This window comes from Pseudophryne corroboree, chromosome 1, assembly GCF_028390025.1.
Source record: "Pseudophryne corroboree isolate aPseCor3 chromosome 1, aPseCor3.hap2, whole genome shotgun sequence".
Classification (NCBI taxonomy): Eukaryota; Metazoa; Chordata; class Amphibia; order Anura; family Myobatrachidae; genus Pseudophryne; species Pseudophryne corroboree.
The window spans coordinates 262,993,736-263,013,605 of NC_086444.1; the positions used below are offsets into that span (position 1 = coordinate 262,993,736).

General features: G+C 45.1%; 1 protein-coding gene across 2 annotated transcripts in view; it reads right to left on the reverse strand.

Annotated features, from left to right (window-relative positions):
• The window catches only part of MARCHF3 (membrane associated ring-CH-type finger 3), a 262,264-nt gene that overhangs the window by 106,303 nt on the left and 136,091 nt on the right, over nucleotides 1-19,870 (reverse strand). For both annotated transcript variants that reach the window (XM_063961182.1, XM_063961267.1), the window contains exon 2: nucleotides 10,910-11,150. In XM_063961182.1, the coding sequence (XP_063817252.1) occupies nucleotides 10,910-11,094 (185 nt within the window). In that variant the 5' untranslated portion in view covers nucleotides 11,095-11,150. The remainder of the gene's footprint in view (nucleotides 1-10,909; nucleotides 11,151-19,870) is intronic.

Here is a 19,870-nt window from a genome sequence, read left to right on the forward strand (position 1 = left end):
GAGCAAATCAATGTTATTTTGAGGATCATGACAATGTACTGAATGATTGCTTACGTTCTCCCTTATAGCCATGGTAAGAGATATGTCCTAAGACAAGGGTATATATAATATGCTAGCGGAGCGACCTGATTCACTCAGACTATGAATTCTCTGGCTTGCATGGTAATGCATTTTCATTAATGATATTTTTCCACTTTAGTTGTCACGGTTGGTTGAAGGCATGTCATTTAGAAATGAGGCCGACCAAGATGCTTCTTTTTTTTTAATTTAGAAAAGTATCTTCTTACTGAATTGCCATACACATTGGTGTCAGCAAAGCTTCTGTTATATGACATCTGTGCAAAAGAGCTTAAAAGACTTCAGTTTCTCAGAGAACAGAAATCTGCAATGAACATGTTGAAATAAGATCCCTCTAGTTCAATAAAAACACAAAATACTAAATGAACAAACTTTAAAGAGCCACAATGCCATACAAATGAAACTACTACTACTATAAAATGTCACATTCAACTATTTCAGAATACCGTACATACAAATATGTGTGTTCGCTGTATATTTTAAATACAAGTATTCAAAAATGCAGAGAAAGTATTGCCTGAGTTATGGTGCCAAACCATTAGTATGACTAAAACAATGCAGTTTCCTACTCAAATGATCATACTCTGATATTGCATCTAGGGAGGCCAATCCCGGGATCGGGATCGGCGGGATCCCGGGATTTGGGCCCAAAAATACCGGGATTTGAATCCCGGGATTGGAGCCTCCAATCCCGGGATTCAAGGGATTACAGTGCGCATGTGCGGGAGGGTTGGAAGCGGCGCGGGAGGGCAGGTGGGTGTAAGTAATAACACTTACTATCAGGCGGCCACGGCAGCCATGGACACGCTGAACGCAGCGGCAATTCAAATGAAGCGCCGGCCGCCAGCCAATCAGAGCTGGCGGACCGGCAGCCAATCAGGGAAGCTGCCGCAGCAGCGGCAGCCAATCAGGAGCGACTGCTGCGGCAGCTTCCCTGATTGGCTGCCGGTCCGCCAGCTCTGGTTGGCTGGCGGCCGGCGCTTCATTTGAAATGCCGCCGCGTTCAGTGTGTCCATGGCGGCCGCGGCCACCCGCCTAATAGTAAGTGTTATTACTTACACCCTCCCTCCCGCGCTGCTACCAACCCTCCCGCACCACTACCTACACCCACCCTCCCGCACCGCTACCTACCCCCATAGGTGTGCGCAGACACTGACAGGCGGGTGCCGCTCCGGACTCCCCCCCCCCCCCCCCCCCCTCCACGGCACGGCATTATAGTGTTCTATCACCTCCCCTGTCCTGGACATAGACTGCTTACCTGCAGTCTATATCCAGGACAGGGGAGGTGAGAGAACACTATAATGCCGTGGAGGGGAGGGGGGGGGGGGGGTCCGTAGCGGCACCCGCCTTTCAGTGTCTGCGCACGCCTATGCCTACCCCCTCCCTACCTGCCGCACCGCTACCTACCCCCTCCCTACCTCCTGCACCGCTGCCTACACCCTCCCTCCAGCGCTGCTCCCTACATCTTTCACTGGTCCCTACTGCAATCCCGGGATCAGGGCCGGCTCGAGGCATGTTCGACTCGAGCGGCCGCGCAGGGCGCCGCGCGCTGGCGCCGCCATGTCGGAGCCTGGAGCCGGCCCTGATCTCCCTGCTGTCCTCCCGGCTCCCGCTGTGTGCGCCGCCGCTGTGTGCGCTATGCGGCGCCGGCGTCTGATGTCAGACACCGGCGCCGCACAGCGCGCACAGACAGTGGCAGACAGCACAACAGCAGCCGCAGAGGCGCGCACAGCAGCACTCCCCCTCCCTCGGCACAGCAGGTACTGGGGGCATATGTGGCACTGTGGGGGGCATTTATCTGGCACTGTGGGGGGCATTCATTTATCTGGCACTGTGGGGGGCATTCATTTATCTGGCACTGCGGGGGGGGGACATTTATCTGTGCACTGTGAGGGGGCATTAATGTATCTGGCACTGTGGGGGCATTTCTGGCACTGTGGGGGCATATCTGCGCTGTGGGGGCATTTATGTATCTGGCACTGTGGGGGTATATCTGCACTGTGGGGGCACTTATTTATCTGGCACTGTGGGGGCATTTATTTATCTGGCACTGTGGGGGGCATTTATTTATCTGGCACTGTGGGGGGCATTTATTTATCTGGCACTGTGGGGGGCATTTATTTATCTGGCACTGTGGGGGCATATCTGGCACTGGGGGCATTTAATGTATCTGGCACTGTGGGGGCATATCTGGCACCGGGGGCATTAAGGCATCTCTCACTGTGGGGGCATATCTGGAACTGGGGGCATTAATGTATCTGACACTGTGGTGGGCAATAATGTATCTGGCACTGTGTGGGCACTTATGCATCTGGCACTGGGGGCATTTATGCATCTGGCAATGTGTGGGCATTTATGTATCTGGCACTGGGGGCATTTATGTATCTGGCCCTGTGGGGGCATATCTGGCACTGTGGGGGCATTTTTATATCTGGCACTGTGGGGACATATCTGGCACTGTGTGGGCATTTTTATATCTGGCACTGTGGGGACATATCTGGCACTGTGTGGGCATTTTTATATCTGGCACTGTGGGGACATATCTGGCACTGTGTGGGCATTTTTATATCTGGCACTGTGTGGGCACTTATGTATCTGGCACTGTGGGGGCATTTATGTATCTGGCACTGTGGGGGGCAAATCTGCACTGTGGGGGCATTTATGTATCTGGCACTTTGGGGGCATTTATGTATCTGAACTGTGGGTGCATATCTGGCACTGTGTGGCCATTTATGTAGCTGGCACTGCTGGGGGGGCATGTCACGTGTAGCTGGCACTGCTGGGGGGGCATGTCACGTGTAGCTGGCACTGCTGGGGGGCATGTCACGTGTAGCTGGCACTGCTGGGGGGCATGTCACGTGTAGCTGGCACTGCTGGGGAGCATGTCACGTGCAGCTGGCACTGCTGGGGGGCATGTCACGTGTAGCTGGCACTGCTGGGGGGCATGTCATGTAGTGTTCCCGCTAGGCGTCTGTGGCTAGGCAATGTGTCTCAGTGCTCTCCCTGGTGCAATGTGTCTCAGTGCTGTGCCTGGTGCAAAGTGTATAGGAGGTTCTACCTGGTGCAGTGTGTATTAGCTGCACTACTGTGTGGTGTAATGCAAATTGCCACTATTATGTGGCCACGTACCTTCCCCACGAAGTAACTCCCCTTAATTTTTGCTGCGCGCCTTCAGCGCGCACTGTCCATGCTTTAACATATAGGTATGTGAACAACAAGCAGTATGTACATCATTTTGCCCTCCTAACTTAAAAATGTGCCCTCCCTGTGATCAGCACCATGCCCTAAAAAGTGAACACTATCATGTGTAGCTGGCACTGCTGGGGGGCATGTCATGTGTAGCTGGCACTGCAGGGGGGCATGTCATGTGTAGCTGGCACTGCTGCGGGGCATGTCATGTGTAGCTGGCACTGCTGGGGGGCATGTCATGTGTAGCTGGCACTGCTGGGGGGCATGTCATGTCTATCTGGCACTGCACATTATGTGTATCTGGCACTATACTGGAGACATTGTGTGTAAGGAACACTACTGTGGCTATGTTTAAGGCTGCTAATTGTGTGAAAATATATTTATAGTTTGATGATATGAAGTTACGAGGCCACGCCCACTTTTCCAGAGGCCACACCCACTTTTCCGGGAGCGCGCGCCTTCGGCGTGCGCATGGGGGGGGGGGGGGCGCTTTTACATTTTCTCGCTCAGGGTGCTAGTAGGCCTGGAGCCGGCCCTGCCCGGGATCCCGGGAATCCCGGGATTGACCGTTTTTCAATCCCGAATCCCGGGATTGAAAAAACGGCCCGGGATTGGCCTCCCTAATTGCATCAATCCTGGCTTCCCCCTGACCAGCTAACAGCAGCTTCTCGTTATTACTGTCAGTATCCATCATGCCTCTCACCCATTGCACTCTCCCGAATTTTCAATTCTCTATCGGCCATCTCCTCTTGGATGTCAGATCTGTGCCTGAAACTTAACATCTCTAATACCAGTTCATTGTCTCTAACCTCCTCCAAAGTTCCCTCTCCACCACCCATCTCCCTCTCCGTTGACAACTTCCTTGCCTTCATATCCCAAGCCTGCTGTGTGGGTGTCATTCTTGACTCTGTTTGATTTGCCCACCACATTCCGTTGCTTACCCAATCCTGCTGCTTTTACCTAAGTAACATTTCCAGTAACTGTTCCTTTCACACACTAGAAGCCACCAAAAGTACAATTCACACCTTTATCATCTACCGCCTTAATTACTGTAACCTTATCCTCTCTAGCCTACTGCTTTCTAGCATCCCTTGTCATTCTACTCATCCAAAGACCTCTACTTCTACTAATTCCCTGATGGCTTCCTCTCACTCCTGTCTTCAGGACTTCTACTGTGTTGCTCCTATCCCCTGCAGTGCCCTCCCCAATAAATCAGACTTGTGCGTAGCCTCTCAGCTCTAAACATACCTTAGGGCAGTGGTACCCAAACTTTCTTTAATCGTGGCAGTCCTAGACTTATCAGCATTTGTTTCATGGCACCCCTAGGTTAAAAGTTACTTTGACAAATCAAGCAAAAATGATTCAATGAAGTAAATTGTACTTAACGGTCATCCTTTGGTTCAGTCAAGTGGAGGTAGACAGGGTTGTGCTTCTGTTTGTCCACATATTTGTGACCGACAGCCATCAGCACTGGTTTTGCCTATCACATGGACCATAAATAATTTGGACCACCAACCCATAACACTCAGTTTGGTAACCACTGCCTTAGGGGCTTCATGGCACCCATGAAAACAATGTTATGTGTGATAGACTCCTCTGCTATATTTTTCATCTTTGGAATGGTCTATTCTGAAATCCTGTCCTAGTGTTTGACCACATTGTATTACTTGAGGGTAAATGATACTTAAAATGGAGCAGAGCATACTGATGGTATATTGATAACCACTGCATCGAATTACACTTTGCTCTTAAGTGAGCATGTATCATGACATCATGGTGCCACATGAATATATTACCAGCATTGGTGGAAAAGTATAATTAATTAAAAAATAAAACGACTGAAAAATTAAAATATTTTTTTTTTATTAACAGGTGAGGACTGATTTTCACTTAGTATGGCTTCTCCAATTTCACAGAGGCATTCAGGTTTCCTGGCTTAAGAGTGTATTGATTAACAAAGTGACCCTTAGTTCCAAAACAAATACATAAGCCCAAGGTTCCCCCATAAATGTATGCTGCCTCGGAAAGGTAAGAACAAACTACTTGCATAGGCTCCTATGCAGAAGGAGGAAGACAGATCAAAATCTACCAACCTTATAGAGTGCAGAGTCTAATGGGAGTTAGGGAGTGACAGTTTTGCGGCAGGGAAAACACAGGTCGCTGCTCTCAGCCTAGTCTCACTAGATGATAGTTGACAGGCAGGAAAATGGTGGATATAGGTCACAGACAGGGTTGACAGCTCAGATGCAAAATCAGAATCCAATTTAAAGTCAAAATGTGTACAGAACTGAATAACAAAGCAGAGGGTCCGAGGCGCAAGTAAACAAATGTATTTGGACAAGCCCTGTCAGTACATAGTACTTCAGAGAGAGATATATTCAGACGGCTAAGGTCTGTTGCTCAGTCAATAGGTCAAAAGGCAGAATGGTTAAATAGAGACCTTATGGTGTGATTAATAAGGAAGGCATTACAATGAAATGCATGTGACTAAGGGGCTTATTCATGCGGCCTCCGATAATTAAGATTCCTATTCGCGTCCGGGTGCAGAGACAACTGTTCTAAAAATCATCTGTCTCCGCAAAACTCTTCACTGCTACTTCTATAGTGTTGAAACTTTGCACTTTCCCGAGACTGACCTCAGCAGTACTAATGTGCATGCAGGACCATGGGTTCACACAGGCACAACCTCCGGCGGAAGCAGCCGGTCAGTGGCAGAGGGATCTGAACGGACTCCTTCCCATAAGATGGAGCGGTGTATGGAAACAAGCGCCATCTGGAGAAGGCAAATGTTCCTGTAGTCAAGCACCAAACATATTGTATTTTCGGATCTTGATACATTATAGTCCCTATCTGAGCATGTGCGGCCCCTCCACGCCGCGCTTCTTCCTTTCCAGCATCCTTAGTACAGTATATGGATGTGCCACTGAGTGTCCCCTAATATGGGTGTCCTAGTAAGGCCCCAAACACTGCTGTGCCATCACCAGAGCATATAATATAAACCCTGCTGCCACCACTATGCTTATGCTAGCATACAGTGGGCACATACACTGGCGCATCACAATTCCCAGGATACCCTGGTTGCAACTGGGATATCTCTGCATCATGTACCTGCAGCATTACTGTTAACCGTGTGTTACCTGCTGTTTCTACCTGGTTAATTTACAAATTTCATGGTTAATAAACAAATTCATCTCCTGTGTGGACTAACCTCTTTGCACACTGCTGACACCTACCACCATAGTGTCTGCTAATCCTCTACCTTGCAGCGTCGCAGACGTGATGCAATGATGCTGTCAGTGCCTGTTAGTGGAGACTGGAGGATTTAACCCGCTCCATGACAACGCACATACCCTTCAACATTTTACACATAAAAATCGGTACAAATTAGAAAAAGGGGCGTGGTCACGTGTAAAGGGAGCATGGCCACGCCTCTTTTCCTATACTTTTAAATAAAGTTTGGAGAGCCAAAAATCGGTACAGACCATAAAAAAAGGTACTGTACCTGCTGAAAAGGTACAGTCGGAGGGTATGAACGCGAGGCAGCGGTGGCACCTCTCACACACCCCTAGTTATGCCCTGATGCATGGCAGTGGGAGGTCAATTTGTGAGCAAGTTTTAAAGGATAGAGGGGGAAATTTTATTGTGGTGGGGGCACAAATTAGTTGTCCCTGCAAAGATTAATCTGGCCCTGCATGCTGCTGCTGTAGGAGTCCTTGTGACCGGTTAGTTAGGACATATATAAGGTCACTTTGTTACCTGAGGCACTCTATAGAACATATATAAAGTCAATTTGACACGTTAGGTACTCTGTAGGGCATATTTAAGGACACATTGACAGCTGATGCACTCTATAAGACATATATAAGGTCACTTTGCCACCTGAGGCACTCTACAGGGCACATAAGAGTGATTCTCAAGAACGTGAACATAAAGTCCCATGCATCACACGCTTTTAATTTTTTTTCCTTTTAAACTGTTAAGAAATTGTTGTTATATGAAAACTTAATTGCTGAGTAGCAATGCCTTACCCTATAACTTAAGGGTTCACTACGGCTGGCCGGCGGTCGGGCTCCCGGCGACCAGCATCCCGGCGCCGGGAGCCCGACCGCCGGCTTACCAACAGCTTGGCGAGCGCAAATGAGCCCCTTGCGGGCTCGCTGCGCTCGCCACGCTACGCGCGCCACACTATTTTATTCTCCCTCTATGGGGGTCGTGGACCCCCACGAGGGAAAATAATTGTCGGTATTCCGGCTGTCGGGCTCCCGGCGCCGGTATACTGAGCGCCGGGAGCCCGACCGCCGGCAAACAGAAGACCACCCTAACTTAAGACCCACTAAAATCTTGGTATTTTGGAGAAGTATGTCATTTGAATTTGTGTAGCTGTCCCATGCATCACGGAGAATCGCCCATATAAGGTCACTGACAGCTGAGGCACTCTATAGGACATATATAAAGTCACTTTGACAGCTGGGGCACTCTAGAGTACATCTATATGGTCACTTTAACACCCGAGGCACTCTATGGGACAAATATAAGTTCTCGGACAGCTGTGTCACTCTATAGAACATATATAAGGTCACTTTGACAGCTGAGGCACTCTATAGGACATATATAAGGTCACTTTGACAGCTCAGGCACTCTAGAGTACATATATATGGTCACTTTGACACCTGAGGCACTCTATAGGACATATATAAGGACACGGACAGCGGTCACTCTATAGAACATATATAAGGTCACTGATAGCTGAGGCACTCTATAGGACATATATAAGGTCACTTTGACAGCTGTGGCACTCTATAGGACATATATGTAAGGTCACTTTGACAGCTGAAGCACTCTATAGGACATATATAAGGTCACATTGACAATTGAGGCACTCTATAGGACATATATATGGTCACTGACAGCTGACGCACTCTATAGGACATACTGTATATATGTTCACTTTGACACCTAAGGCACTCTATAGGAAATACTGTATATATGGTCACTTTAACACCTGAGGCCCTGTACTCTGGGCACATTGAGCAGCAACATTTAAATAAGTTTTGATGTAGTTCTTAAATGTTTTAACTTCAAATTCTATTATGTTCTTACCAAATTTTGACTTTAACCACACGAAACTATGTAAATGTAAATAAATGTATGCTATGCGAATGATATTATAATTTAAAGGTATCATTTTAATTTTGCTAGTTATGTCATTACTATTGCTATTACGTTCAGTGATATACAAGAATTACGATTTACGACTAATATTAACACAATTTTTTTTTGCGAAGTGAGATGTATCAAATATTGGAGAGAGATTAAGTGGAAAGAGATACAACACTAACAAATCAGATGCCATCTGCCATTTGACAGGCTGTGTTTGAAAAATGACAGGAGCTGACAAATTGGTAGGTGATGTATGAACCAGTGAAAAGAGTGGAGAAGCACATGGATAGACCTCAAAGTACCAGCCAATCAGCTCCTGCCTTCTATGTTACAGTCTGTGTTTTAAAAATGGCAGTTAGGAGCTGGTTGGTTGGTAATTTCTGGGAGATGTACTAAGTAGTGAAAAGAGTGGAGAAGTGAGCCAGAAGTGAGCCAGTGGAGAAGTTACTAATAGCAACCAATCAGCTGATCTGTATAATTTTATAGTGTGCCAATTATAAATGTTACTTCAATGCTGATTGGTTGCCATTGGCTCACTTCTCCACTCTTTTTTTACTGCTTAGAACATCTCCCCGAAATTACCAACCAACCAGTTCCTGTCATTTTTCAAACACAGCCTGTAACTCAGAAGCTAGGAGCTGATTGGCTGGTACTTAGAGGTCTATTCATGTAAAAAATTAAAAGTGAATTGTTACTTATCACTAAACATCGCATCAGTTCGATGCGATATATAGCTTTGATAAGTAGCAATTCATGTATACTTTACTGGCGATGCGATACAGAATCCTGGGGTCCAGTGGTGTTGTCTTCTGCGGTGCTTTGAGTCAGCTAGCAGGTCCCTTCTGCGCATACACCGGTGGCTGAGGTCCCTGGGGGCTGCGGAGGCTGCTGGGAGGTCAGGGTGCGGGGCTAGCCTCGGGTTCCGGACAGAGAGCAGGAAAGCATTGCGCTTCCCTGCCGTTTCCGCACCCAAGTTCAGATAACGCTGTCCTGAGATGGCGAATCTGAAGTCCCTGGAGAAGCGGAAAGCAGGGTTTTCCATCCTTTCATGAATCGCACTCATGATACTAAAGTATGGTTATGCGATTCAGGCACAGAGTGGGGGTGCAGCTGGAAACGTTAGGGACTTTTCCACGATAACCCGCTTTGTGAACAGCCTAAAAGCAGAGAAAAGCCATGTTTTCTGCAAAACAGGGCTTTTCCCTGCTTTATGAATAGACTCCTTTATCTCTCTCCACTTTATCACTCTCCAAGAACTGATGCATATGCCACCAACCCTTGTGAAGCCACTGATTACAGTATATGCTTTATTTAACTTTTCTGTCGAATGTTGACATGGTTTTTTTGTTTTGTTTTCCCCATTGGAGCAAAAATAATTACCTGCTGGCAGTTTGCAGGAATATATAGAACATACATTAAGATTTTGCTGGTGATGATAGTACCATCCATCTGACAACAAGCTATCACAGATCTAATGTAGGGTAAGAAAAGGTTGAGAATACTGATGCAGGGACCATCTGTGGTATAGTAAAACTTGTTTTAATTTCCCATTAACGCACATGGAATGACATACTCATAAATGAATTATTATACAGGAAGCTGAAACTTCCTCTGAGTTATTAAAACCCCTTCCGTTCAGGCAACTATTACAGAAATCAAGCAGATTTTTTTTTTCACAGTTTCTGTGCGAATCAGCAGAGAAGAAAATAGAAAACATACAATCCGTGGTCTCTGATTTCTCTCACCTTTTAATTTATGTACTGATACCTTGAGGTTTATTCATCTGTGTAATATACACAACATTGCAGTTATACCCACACCCTCTGGCACGCATATATTGACACATAGTGATGTTTTGTCGAGAGGCTCATACTATAGTATTACAACACAATATAATATTACAGCACCAGTAGTAATAGTAAATCAAACATCTTAACCCCTTCATTCTTAAACATTTAAAGCAGCTCTGATATTCAATTTTTCAGGAACTTTGCAGTCATTCCTTCTATCTATCCTGATAAACTCTTATTTTTCTCTATAACGTGCCATTTTGCTAACTATAACTAAATCATTGTCAATCATGCATTCAAAAATAATCTGCACTTCAGATAATTATTGGAAGAAATTGGGTAAAAAAAGATCAAATATTGCAAATCTATTCTAGAATTGTTTAATAAACCATTGCACAAAACAAAATGTATTTCAAACGTTTACAACAAATTGCTCTACAATGATGTCATTATTATAAACTGCTGACACTCGTAACATTAATTCCAGATATTTGTGCTAATTGACGCTACAGTATATTCAAGTGAATCTGGGTTTTGCATCAAAGCCAAATCTGTTTGATCTGCTGCATTTTGATATCTGATTGTTCATAGAAATCAGCTTTTTAGATTGCACAGTCATCCCCATAGCTACCCCCTTTCAAAAAGAAAAAGCCAACCAATTGCAAAAAAATACTAATAACGATCTTACTTACCTCTGCGTGGTTAGAGTCCGTACTACTGTTGACAGCAGCTGACCGTCCTTTGCTGAAACTTGCATGACATACTGTGGCTGTCCATTCACAAGACCGCTACAATCTTCCACTGTCTTTCCAGAGGGTACTGAGCTAGTGCAGTCTGGTAAGACCTCAGGCAGGTGACTGCAGCGGCTTGTTGTCATAGTGACAGACAGCAATTATAGGGCTAATAGCTTCCGTATACGTACTGTATTTCCATCTGCAAAAAAACACACAAAGTGCTTGCTGTTAACAATTTGGCACGTGGAACACGTTTATTTGGCACAATGCAAATGAGGTGTAATTATTTACTCCTGTGGGCATGCACATTATTTAGGCTTGGATAAAACATAAACACATGTCATCTGAGGGAGAAGGCTGCTGGCAGATGCATAAGGACACGAAATTACATTTCACACAGAAAATAAAACAAAAAAACCATCACCAATAAAACGTGACCATTGTCTCTAGACTAATGAGAAGAATGCTTGTTCAGGCGTCACATGCAGGATTCACTGCACAGATGTTCAGGAGATGAGAGAAATAAAAGTGCTGCTTCAAAAACAACCTGACAAAAGAATATGTCACAGGAAGACAGACTTTAACCCCTTATACGCAACAGACGACAAGGCTTCTGTCACATCCAGCTAAAATAATGACAGCCGTTTCCTCATCTGCCTTACGTGATTATGTACAGGCTTCTGGAGGTGGGTTTCTTATGGGTTTCTTTTCCTGGATAATCTAGAGTATTTCCTAGTGCGACCGGTGCCTAATTCCAATTCATGTCACACACAGGTGACTGGAAATGTTACTTATGGCTGTAGATAATCAGTTTTCCACACCCCAGAGGCCGTCAAGCAGACTGGTCATCAAAGGATCTAAATTAATAATAAAGAGTCTTAATGAATCGGCCTTGCTTAATATTAATTGGAGCTCTCTTTAGATGAGTTTTCACTGTTTGTCACACTGCATGACTTGGCGGGAAAACCAGTCCATAATCTTGCATTTAATTCATTGTACAGGTTGAGTATCCCATATCCAAATATTCCGAAATACGGACTTTTTTGAGTGAGAGTGAGATAGTGAAACCTTTGTTTTTTGATGGTTCAATGTACACAAACTTTGTTTAATACACAAAAATATTAAAAACATTGTATTAAATGACCTTCAGGCTGTGTGTATAAGGTGTATATGAAACATAAATTAATTGTGTGAATGTAGACACACTTTGTTTAATGCACAAAGTTAGTAAAAATATTGGCTAAAATTACCTTCAGGCTGTGTGTATAAGGTGTATATGTAACATAAATGCATCCTGTGCTCCGCTTTGGGTACCATCACCATGATATCTCATTATGGTATGCAATTATTCCAAAATACGGAAAAATCCGATATCCAAAATACCTCTGGTCCCAAGCATTTTGGATAAGGGATACTCAACCTGTAATACTATTATGCACCAGCCTTAAACTTTTTTTTTTACACAAAAGTATATACAGTATAAATAATAATAATAATAATAATAATAATAATAATGTGGAAAGTACATGGTCTGATACTTGCAGACAAAGTTATTATTTAGAAGTATAGGTGAACGATTTTTGAAAGAGCCCTACAGCTAAAGTAAGTGACATTGCACTTGAAGGTAGAAAACGACTAAATACAGAACACAAAGTAAACCAGTACTTCTCTGAAAAGAATACACTGTATATTAAAAGTTGGTGTATTTACAGTAAGCAAGGAACACCCATGGTCCACCCTAAGGCTCCTATTGGCTAACGCAAACTTCAGTAGCTCTGCAAATGTACTTTGTCTGCAGGTCCCCTACATCTTGCTGACATGCTTTACATACAAGATATATGCAGCATATATTCCAACTGTCCTGATTTGGTGGGAAAGCGCCGATTTGCAGAGACATTTGTATGACACATAGGATGAAAGTCAATTCAATAACCAATCATCCTATGTGTGATTTAATAGGGATACATCATTTTTCTTTACCACCCCCTCAATGTTAGCTGAAAGTACATGTTTTAATAAATGGCATAATAAGGAGGTCAATATTTATAATCTAAAACAGTAGTTCCAAACTAGGTATCGTGACACCCTAGGGTGCCTCAGGGCACTTGCATGGGTGCCTTGGGTTGGTGGTCCAGGAACAACTAAAATATATATTTGTTCTTTCAAAATGTTTTTATTGACAGGTAAAATTAAAACATTCAATACACGCATATAGTCAACTAAACTAATTTATGGTCAATGTAATAGGCAAAACCAGTGCTTGTGGCTGCTAATCATAAAATATGTGGATAAATAGAGGCGAATACTGTCCCTCACACATAACTGAACCTAAGGATGACATATAAACATGATTTACCGAATGTAATATTTTTTCAGAATTTCGAAATAAGAAACTTTTGGCCTAGGGGTGCCGTGAAGAAAGTCTGATACTCTAGGGCGCTGTGCCACAAATAAGTTTGGGAACCACTGATCTAAAATATATACACTGTAAAGCGTATATTCTTAGCCTAGGGCCACACATAGCGGCCAAGCGGGTCCCATTCAGTGGGACCCGCTTGGCCGGAAGGAGAGTGCAGGCGCCCACACATGTGCGGCAGTCCCGCCGCCGCCGGATCCAACCACAGCATGCTGCGGTTGGGCCAGACGACAGGACAACAGGATTTCATTGTGAACACATATATTTCAATGTATGTGTTCACACAGTGTGGCTGTGCTGCACTGTGTTCAATGGAATCCTGTGTGTCACTGACCAGATCTTGCTCTGCGGCATCAGCAGAACAGGATCCATGTGCACACGAACTCCCCCTCCTGGCTGAGGGGTGGTCTTCAGTATGCCGAATGTCAGGATCCCGGCGCACATTATACCGGCGCCGGAATCCCGACACCTGGCATACTGACAGCTATTCTCCCTCGTGGGGGTCCGCGCCCCCCCTGGAGGGAGAATAAAATAGTATGGCGCGCGTAGCGCGCCACTGTGCCCGCAGCTTGGCGAGTGCAGCGAGCCCGCAAGGGGCTCCTTAGCGCTCGCCACGCTGTCGGTATGCCGGCAGTCGGTGTGCCGGCGCCGGTATGCTGGTCGCCGGGAGCCCGAGCGCCGGCATACCGTACTACACCCCTGGCCAAGGGACCCGCTTTGCTGCTATTTGTGGCCATAGCCTCAAACTTGGTCTTCAGGACCCCAAACAGCTCATGTTTTCCAGGTTTCCTTACAGAATCACAAGTTAAATACTTTGCTCCACCTGTGGATATTTTAAAATGTGTCAGTGAGTAATGAATCCACCTGCGCAACTGCTCGGTGACCTGGAAAATGTGAACTGTGTGGGGTCATGAGGACCAAGTCTGAGAACCACTGCTGTAGAGAATTTAACTCGCCCAAATAAAAGAATATATCTGCAATCCAGCATTTTATTTAACCATAGTTTCTGTCCATTAAACCTACAGTATTTACAGATGTATATATGTAAGTGTTGCCATGCCAAGAGACATGAAGATGTAAGACAATATTCTGTAAATATGTTATACACTGGCCATCTGCTACTCCGCCTAAGAACTGAGTGACAGGAAGAATGACCAATATGGCCTCTTGTGTGTGGCAAAACTGGACAAGGTATGGCCTTTCGCCTTCTGTACCAAGCAGCACGATAATATCAGCATACAAATGTTGATATACACTGCTCAAAAAAAAAAAAAGGGAACACTTAAACAACACAATGTAACTCCAAGTCAATTACACTTCTGTGAAATCAAACTGTTCACTTAGGAAGCAACACTGATTGACAATCAATTTCACATGCTGTTGTGCAAATGGAATAGACAACAGGTGGGAATTATAGGCAATTAGCAAGACACCCCCAATAAAGGAGTTGTTCTGCAGGTGGTGACCACAGACCACTTCTCAGCTCCTATGCTTTCTGGCTGATGTTTTGGTCACTTTTGAAAGCTGGCAGTGCTTTCACTCTAGTGGTAGCATGAGACGGAGTCTACAACCCACACAAGTGGCTCAGGTAGTGCAGCTCATCCAGGATGGCACATCAATGCGAGCTGTGGCAAGAAGGTTTGCTGTGTCTGTCAGCGTAGTGTCCAGAGCATGGAGGCGCTACCAGGAGACAGGCCAGTACATCAGGAGATGTGGAGGAGGCCGTAGGAGTGCAACAACCCAGCAGCAGGACCGCTACCTCCGCCTTTGTGCAAGGAGGAACAGGAGGAGCACTGCCAGAGCCCTGCAAAATGACCTCCAGCAAGCCACAAATGTGCATGTGTCTACTCAAACGATCAGAAACAGACTCCATGAGGGTGGTATGAGGGCTCGACGTCCACAGGTGGGGGTTGTGCTTACAGCCCAACACTGTGTAGGACGTTTGGCATTTGCCAGAGAACACCAAGATTGGCAAATTCGCCACTGGCGCCTTGTGCTCTTCACAGATGAAAGCAGGTTTTCACTGAGCACATGTGACAGACGTGACAGAGTCTGGAGACGCCAAGGAGAACGTTCTGCTGCCTGCAACATCCTCCAGCATGACCGGTTTGGCAGTGGGTCAGTAATGGTGTGCGGTGGCATTTCTTTGGGGGGCCGCACAGTCCTCCATGTGCTCGCCAGAGGTAGCCTGACTGCCATTAGGTACCGAGATGAGATCCTCAGACCCCTTGTGAGACCATATGCTGGTGCGGTTGGCCCTGGGTTCCGCCTAATGCAAGACAATGCTAGACCTCATGTGGCTGGAGTGTGTCAGCAGTTCCTGCAAGATGAAGGCACTGATGCTATGGACTGGCCCGCCCGTTCCCCAGACCTGAATCCAATTGAGCACATCTGGGACATCATGTCTCCCTCCATCTACCAACGCCACGTTGCACCACAGACTGTCCAGGAGTTGGCGGATGCTTTAGTCCAGGTCTGGGAGGAGATCCCTCAGGAGACCATCCGCCAACTCATTAGGAGCATGCCCAGGCGTTGTAGGGAGGTCATATAGGCACATGGAGGCCACACACACTACTGAACTAATTTTTACTTGTTTTAAGGACATTACATCAAAGTTGGATCAGCCTGTAGTGTGTTTTTCCACTTTAATTTTGAGCGTGACTCCAAATCCAGACCTCCATAGGTTAATAAATTTGATTCCCATTGATAATTTTTGTGTGATTTTGTTGTCAGCACATTCAACTATGTAAAGAACAAAGTATTTAATAAGAATATTTCATTCATTCAGATCTAGGATGTGTTATTTTAGTGTTCCCTTTATTTTTTTGAGCAGTGTATTATGACCATATGTACCAAAATGAAAAATAGTGTTCCTATGAATTTCACTAGGATCATTAACTGTATTAGTGATAGTTTTGGCCAGGAGTACTGTATTGTGCTTTCTAACCAGTTATTTTAGGGACAGGTTTTTTTATTATTTCTTTTGGCAGCGTCCTTCAGTAATCGCATCTCCAAATATTTCAGATCATGCAGGATCCTTCTTCCTGGGGGCACAAATTAATCCAATTAAAAGGATTGATGCAGATCATATTCATGTACTGCCACTGATTATTTGTGCTCCTCCCTGCATGATCTGTTTGTGCTTGGGGTAGTTTTTTGGGGTTACGTATTACATTCTGATTGCTTAATATTAATTTAGAAGAGATACATGTGATAGCCTTACAGCAAAGCAGGAGAGCCACGTGGAAATGTGGGTCTGCAGACCCATCAAATGTTATCCATATATGGGCAAAGCACCACACAATTTAACGCTGAAATTGCCAGACAGCCAAGTATTAATCAAATGAATTGCCATCAAAAGATCATGAGAAGGTAATAAATGGCTGGGGTGTGAAGAACTTCTATCATGTTAATTTCTTGACCCTCACAATGACATCAATTATCAGTGTATCCATCTTTGGAAATACAAAACGTTTGGCTGCATGCTGATGTACAGTCAAACTGCCTCAATTAGCAGAAAAGCATTATTTCATATATCGTTCTCTCATAAAAGCGCCTGAACCATTGAAATATACATTTGTGGAGGCTATAATGAATGTTTTATATAAAACACATTTTAGGCTTAGTGATCATTTAATAAAGAATGCCATGTTGCTTAAAATGTTCCAGATTTCTTGAAACATCAGCTACGAAGCTTTATGATAGCATGTCCACATTTCTCTGTGGTTGCCTGTATGCGACGGCATTTAAAGGGGGTAATATAAGTTTACATATGCAAAATTGCCTCTATGAAGTACCTCAGGATGTGTGGAAGCTCTGAGGCTGAGAGTCACAAGAGAGTTAAGAAAATTATAATTACAAATACAGTTTGTTATGATCATGAATTAGGAGAAATATATTAAAATCATCTGTGTCCATGCCCTGTTGCATTAAGATTCACCCTCATGAAAACTGTACCTATAGTTACCACACATTCGTACATTTACTGACTGTAATTAGATATATAAATATGTGATCCCCTTTCATACTACGTCATTATAAATATAGCACAGTATAAGTGTTTTATAGTCCGTATAAAATTATAAACCCTAAAATTTAACCCCTGTCCCCTTTGTTCTTTAGTTGAAAACTACGTTTGCATTTTCATACATTTTAGAAGAAACAGAGGGGGTCATTCCGAGTTGATCGCACCAAGCAACTTTTTGCTGCTGGTGCGATCAAGTAATCTCCACCTATGGGGGAGTGTATTTTAGCATAGTAGGGCTGCGTTCGCTTGTGCAGCCATGTTATGCTAAAAAAGTTTCACACAAAACAAGACTAACCCTGCAGCTACTTACCCAGTGCGACGGATCCTGCAATGAAGGTCCCGGCTGTGACGTCAGACATCCGCCCTCCGTTCTCCTGGACACGACTGCGTTTCTCTTACCACTCCCCGAAAACGGCTGGAAATGGTGAGTATCCGCCCCGGAACGCCTCCCTCCTGTCCATCTTCTTGTGATCGCCACTGCGATCACATTTGTCGTTGGCAGCGTCGTTGCCCGGCGACAATCGTCGCCAGGCAATGAGGAGCATGCGCAAAGCGACCGCCACGCATGCACATTTTTGACCCGTTCACACCGCAGCGAAGAACCGCTGCATGCGAACGGGTCGGAATGACCCCCACAGTGTTACTAAAAAAGTGTAAAAAATATTTTCAAAGATGAACAACCCTAATTGTACCTATGGTCCAATACTGTTAATTTAGTGTTCAATACTGTTAATTTAGTGTTCCATAACTGAATACTACATTCTAGTAATATAAGCAAGCATAGCTGTACATATAAACTAAATTATTAAAACAATAAAACCTGGTCTATCTGGTCTAAAGTTGTAGAAGGGATATAGTCAATAAGTGTGGGATCCGACAAGGGCTATTCAATGAACGGCCAAATCAGACTGTCGGATTTGTCCGTTCCCGGTGTCCTGCCCTGCTGCTGCCGTCCCTGGTTGCCGGGTGCACTGACAGCAGCAGTGGGGGGAGCTGACAACAGTGGTTGGCGGGGGGAGCTGACAGCAGCGGCCGGCGGGGGGAACTGGTGGCGGGGGGACATGTCTGTGGCGGAGGGGGGAGGCACTGCCGGGAGTAAGGAGCCTGGCCGGGGGGACGCCCTGCTCAATCCAACTTTTTTTTAAAGTCGGATTGAGATTGTCAGAAAGGGGGCCAAAATTTGTCAGATTTGGCCCCGTTTTCGACAGAAGCACGTGGACCGCCGCCTATTTCGCCGATCCACATGTTTTCCGACAAGTTGGGAATTCCCGACTTGTCGGAAAAAAACTGCCCTCTTTGAATAGGTCAGAACCCCTTCCAACAGAAATCGGTCGGAAGCTGCCGTCTTTCCAACAAGATGGCAGCTTCCGATAGCTATTGAATACGACCCTAAGTAGAAAACGTTCTATACTGTAGATGGGATCAGTATGTGATCTCACTGCATGGGATGCCGAATGTCAGTATATTGACACTGGCATCGCGTGCAGCATTCTGTCGGCAGGGAGGCGAGCGCAATTAAGCCCCATGCAGACTCACACTGCTTGCCGCAGGTTCTATTCTCCCTCTATGGGTGTTATGGACACCCGCAGTGGGGGAATCACCTACCTCGCTAGTATTTTGGCAGCAGTATGGTGACCCTGTCGATATCAAGGCATCGGTATTAAGACAGCTGTGATCCCGACGAGCGGTATGCTAACCGCATACCCTGTAGATACAAACAAGAATAATAAACATTCAATGTAATTTATAGGCGAAGCCCAAAACTGGATGAAACGCGGAGAATAACTGTTCTAACAGGACAATGAACGCACGAACACCAGAAAAAGGTGCACAGGGATAACAGAAAGGAAGAACACGTGCTTACGCTCACAGACATGTTCGAGACTGGGAATCCAAAACAAGAACACCAATTTGCATTGGAGTGAGAGGGAAATACAGGGGGCTGAAACAGCAATGGACACTGAAGGGTAAGTGCTGTTGCACATCGTGAGCACAACCCAGTGGTAATTCACTACACTACGGTGTTGATGTATCAACCAGTGAAAAGAGTGAGATGGACAAGTGGAGGAAGCTTCAAGAAAGCATTTGTCAAGTACACTATATAAAACGATAGTCACATGCTGATTGGTTGCCATGGGCAACTTCTCCACTAGTCCACTTCTCTACTCTTTTCACTGCTTGAGAAATCAACCAAGGAATGAAGAGCTGCAGGAACCATGCATCGATAAGTACAGTAACTGGTCAGTGGGTTCGGTTTAAAATCAAGAAGCCACAGCCAATATTTTAAGGATTGATCAGGTCTCAGGACAAGTACACTTATGTAAGAATATGAATGTTGTCTCTCTAAGGAAATCGGAATAGCGTGCACATCAATGTAATGGGCGTGTCAGTGTATTTTCTAATGAAGCATCATGTCTTGGGATGTTAGAGTTTTTCAACTTATGACTGATTACTGATGTCTATTAGGCAAGCTATA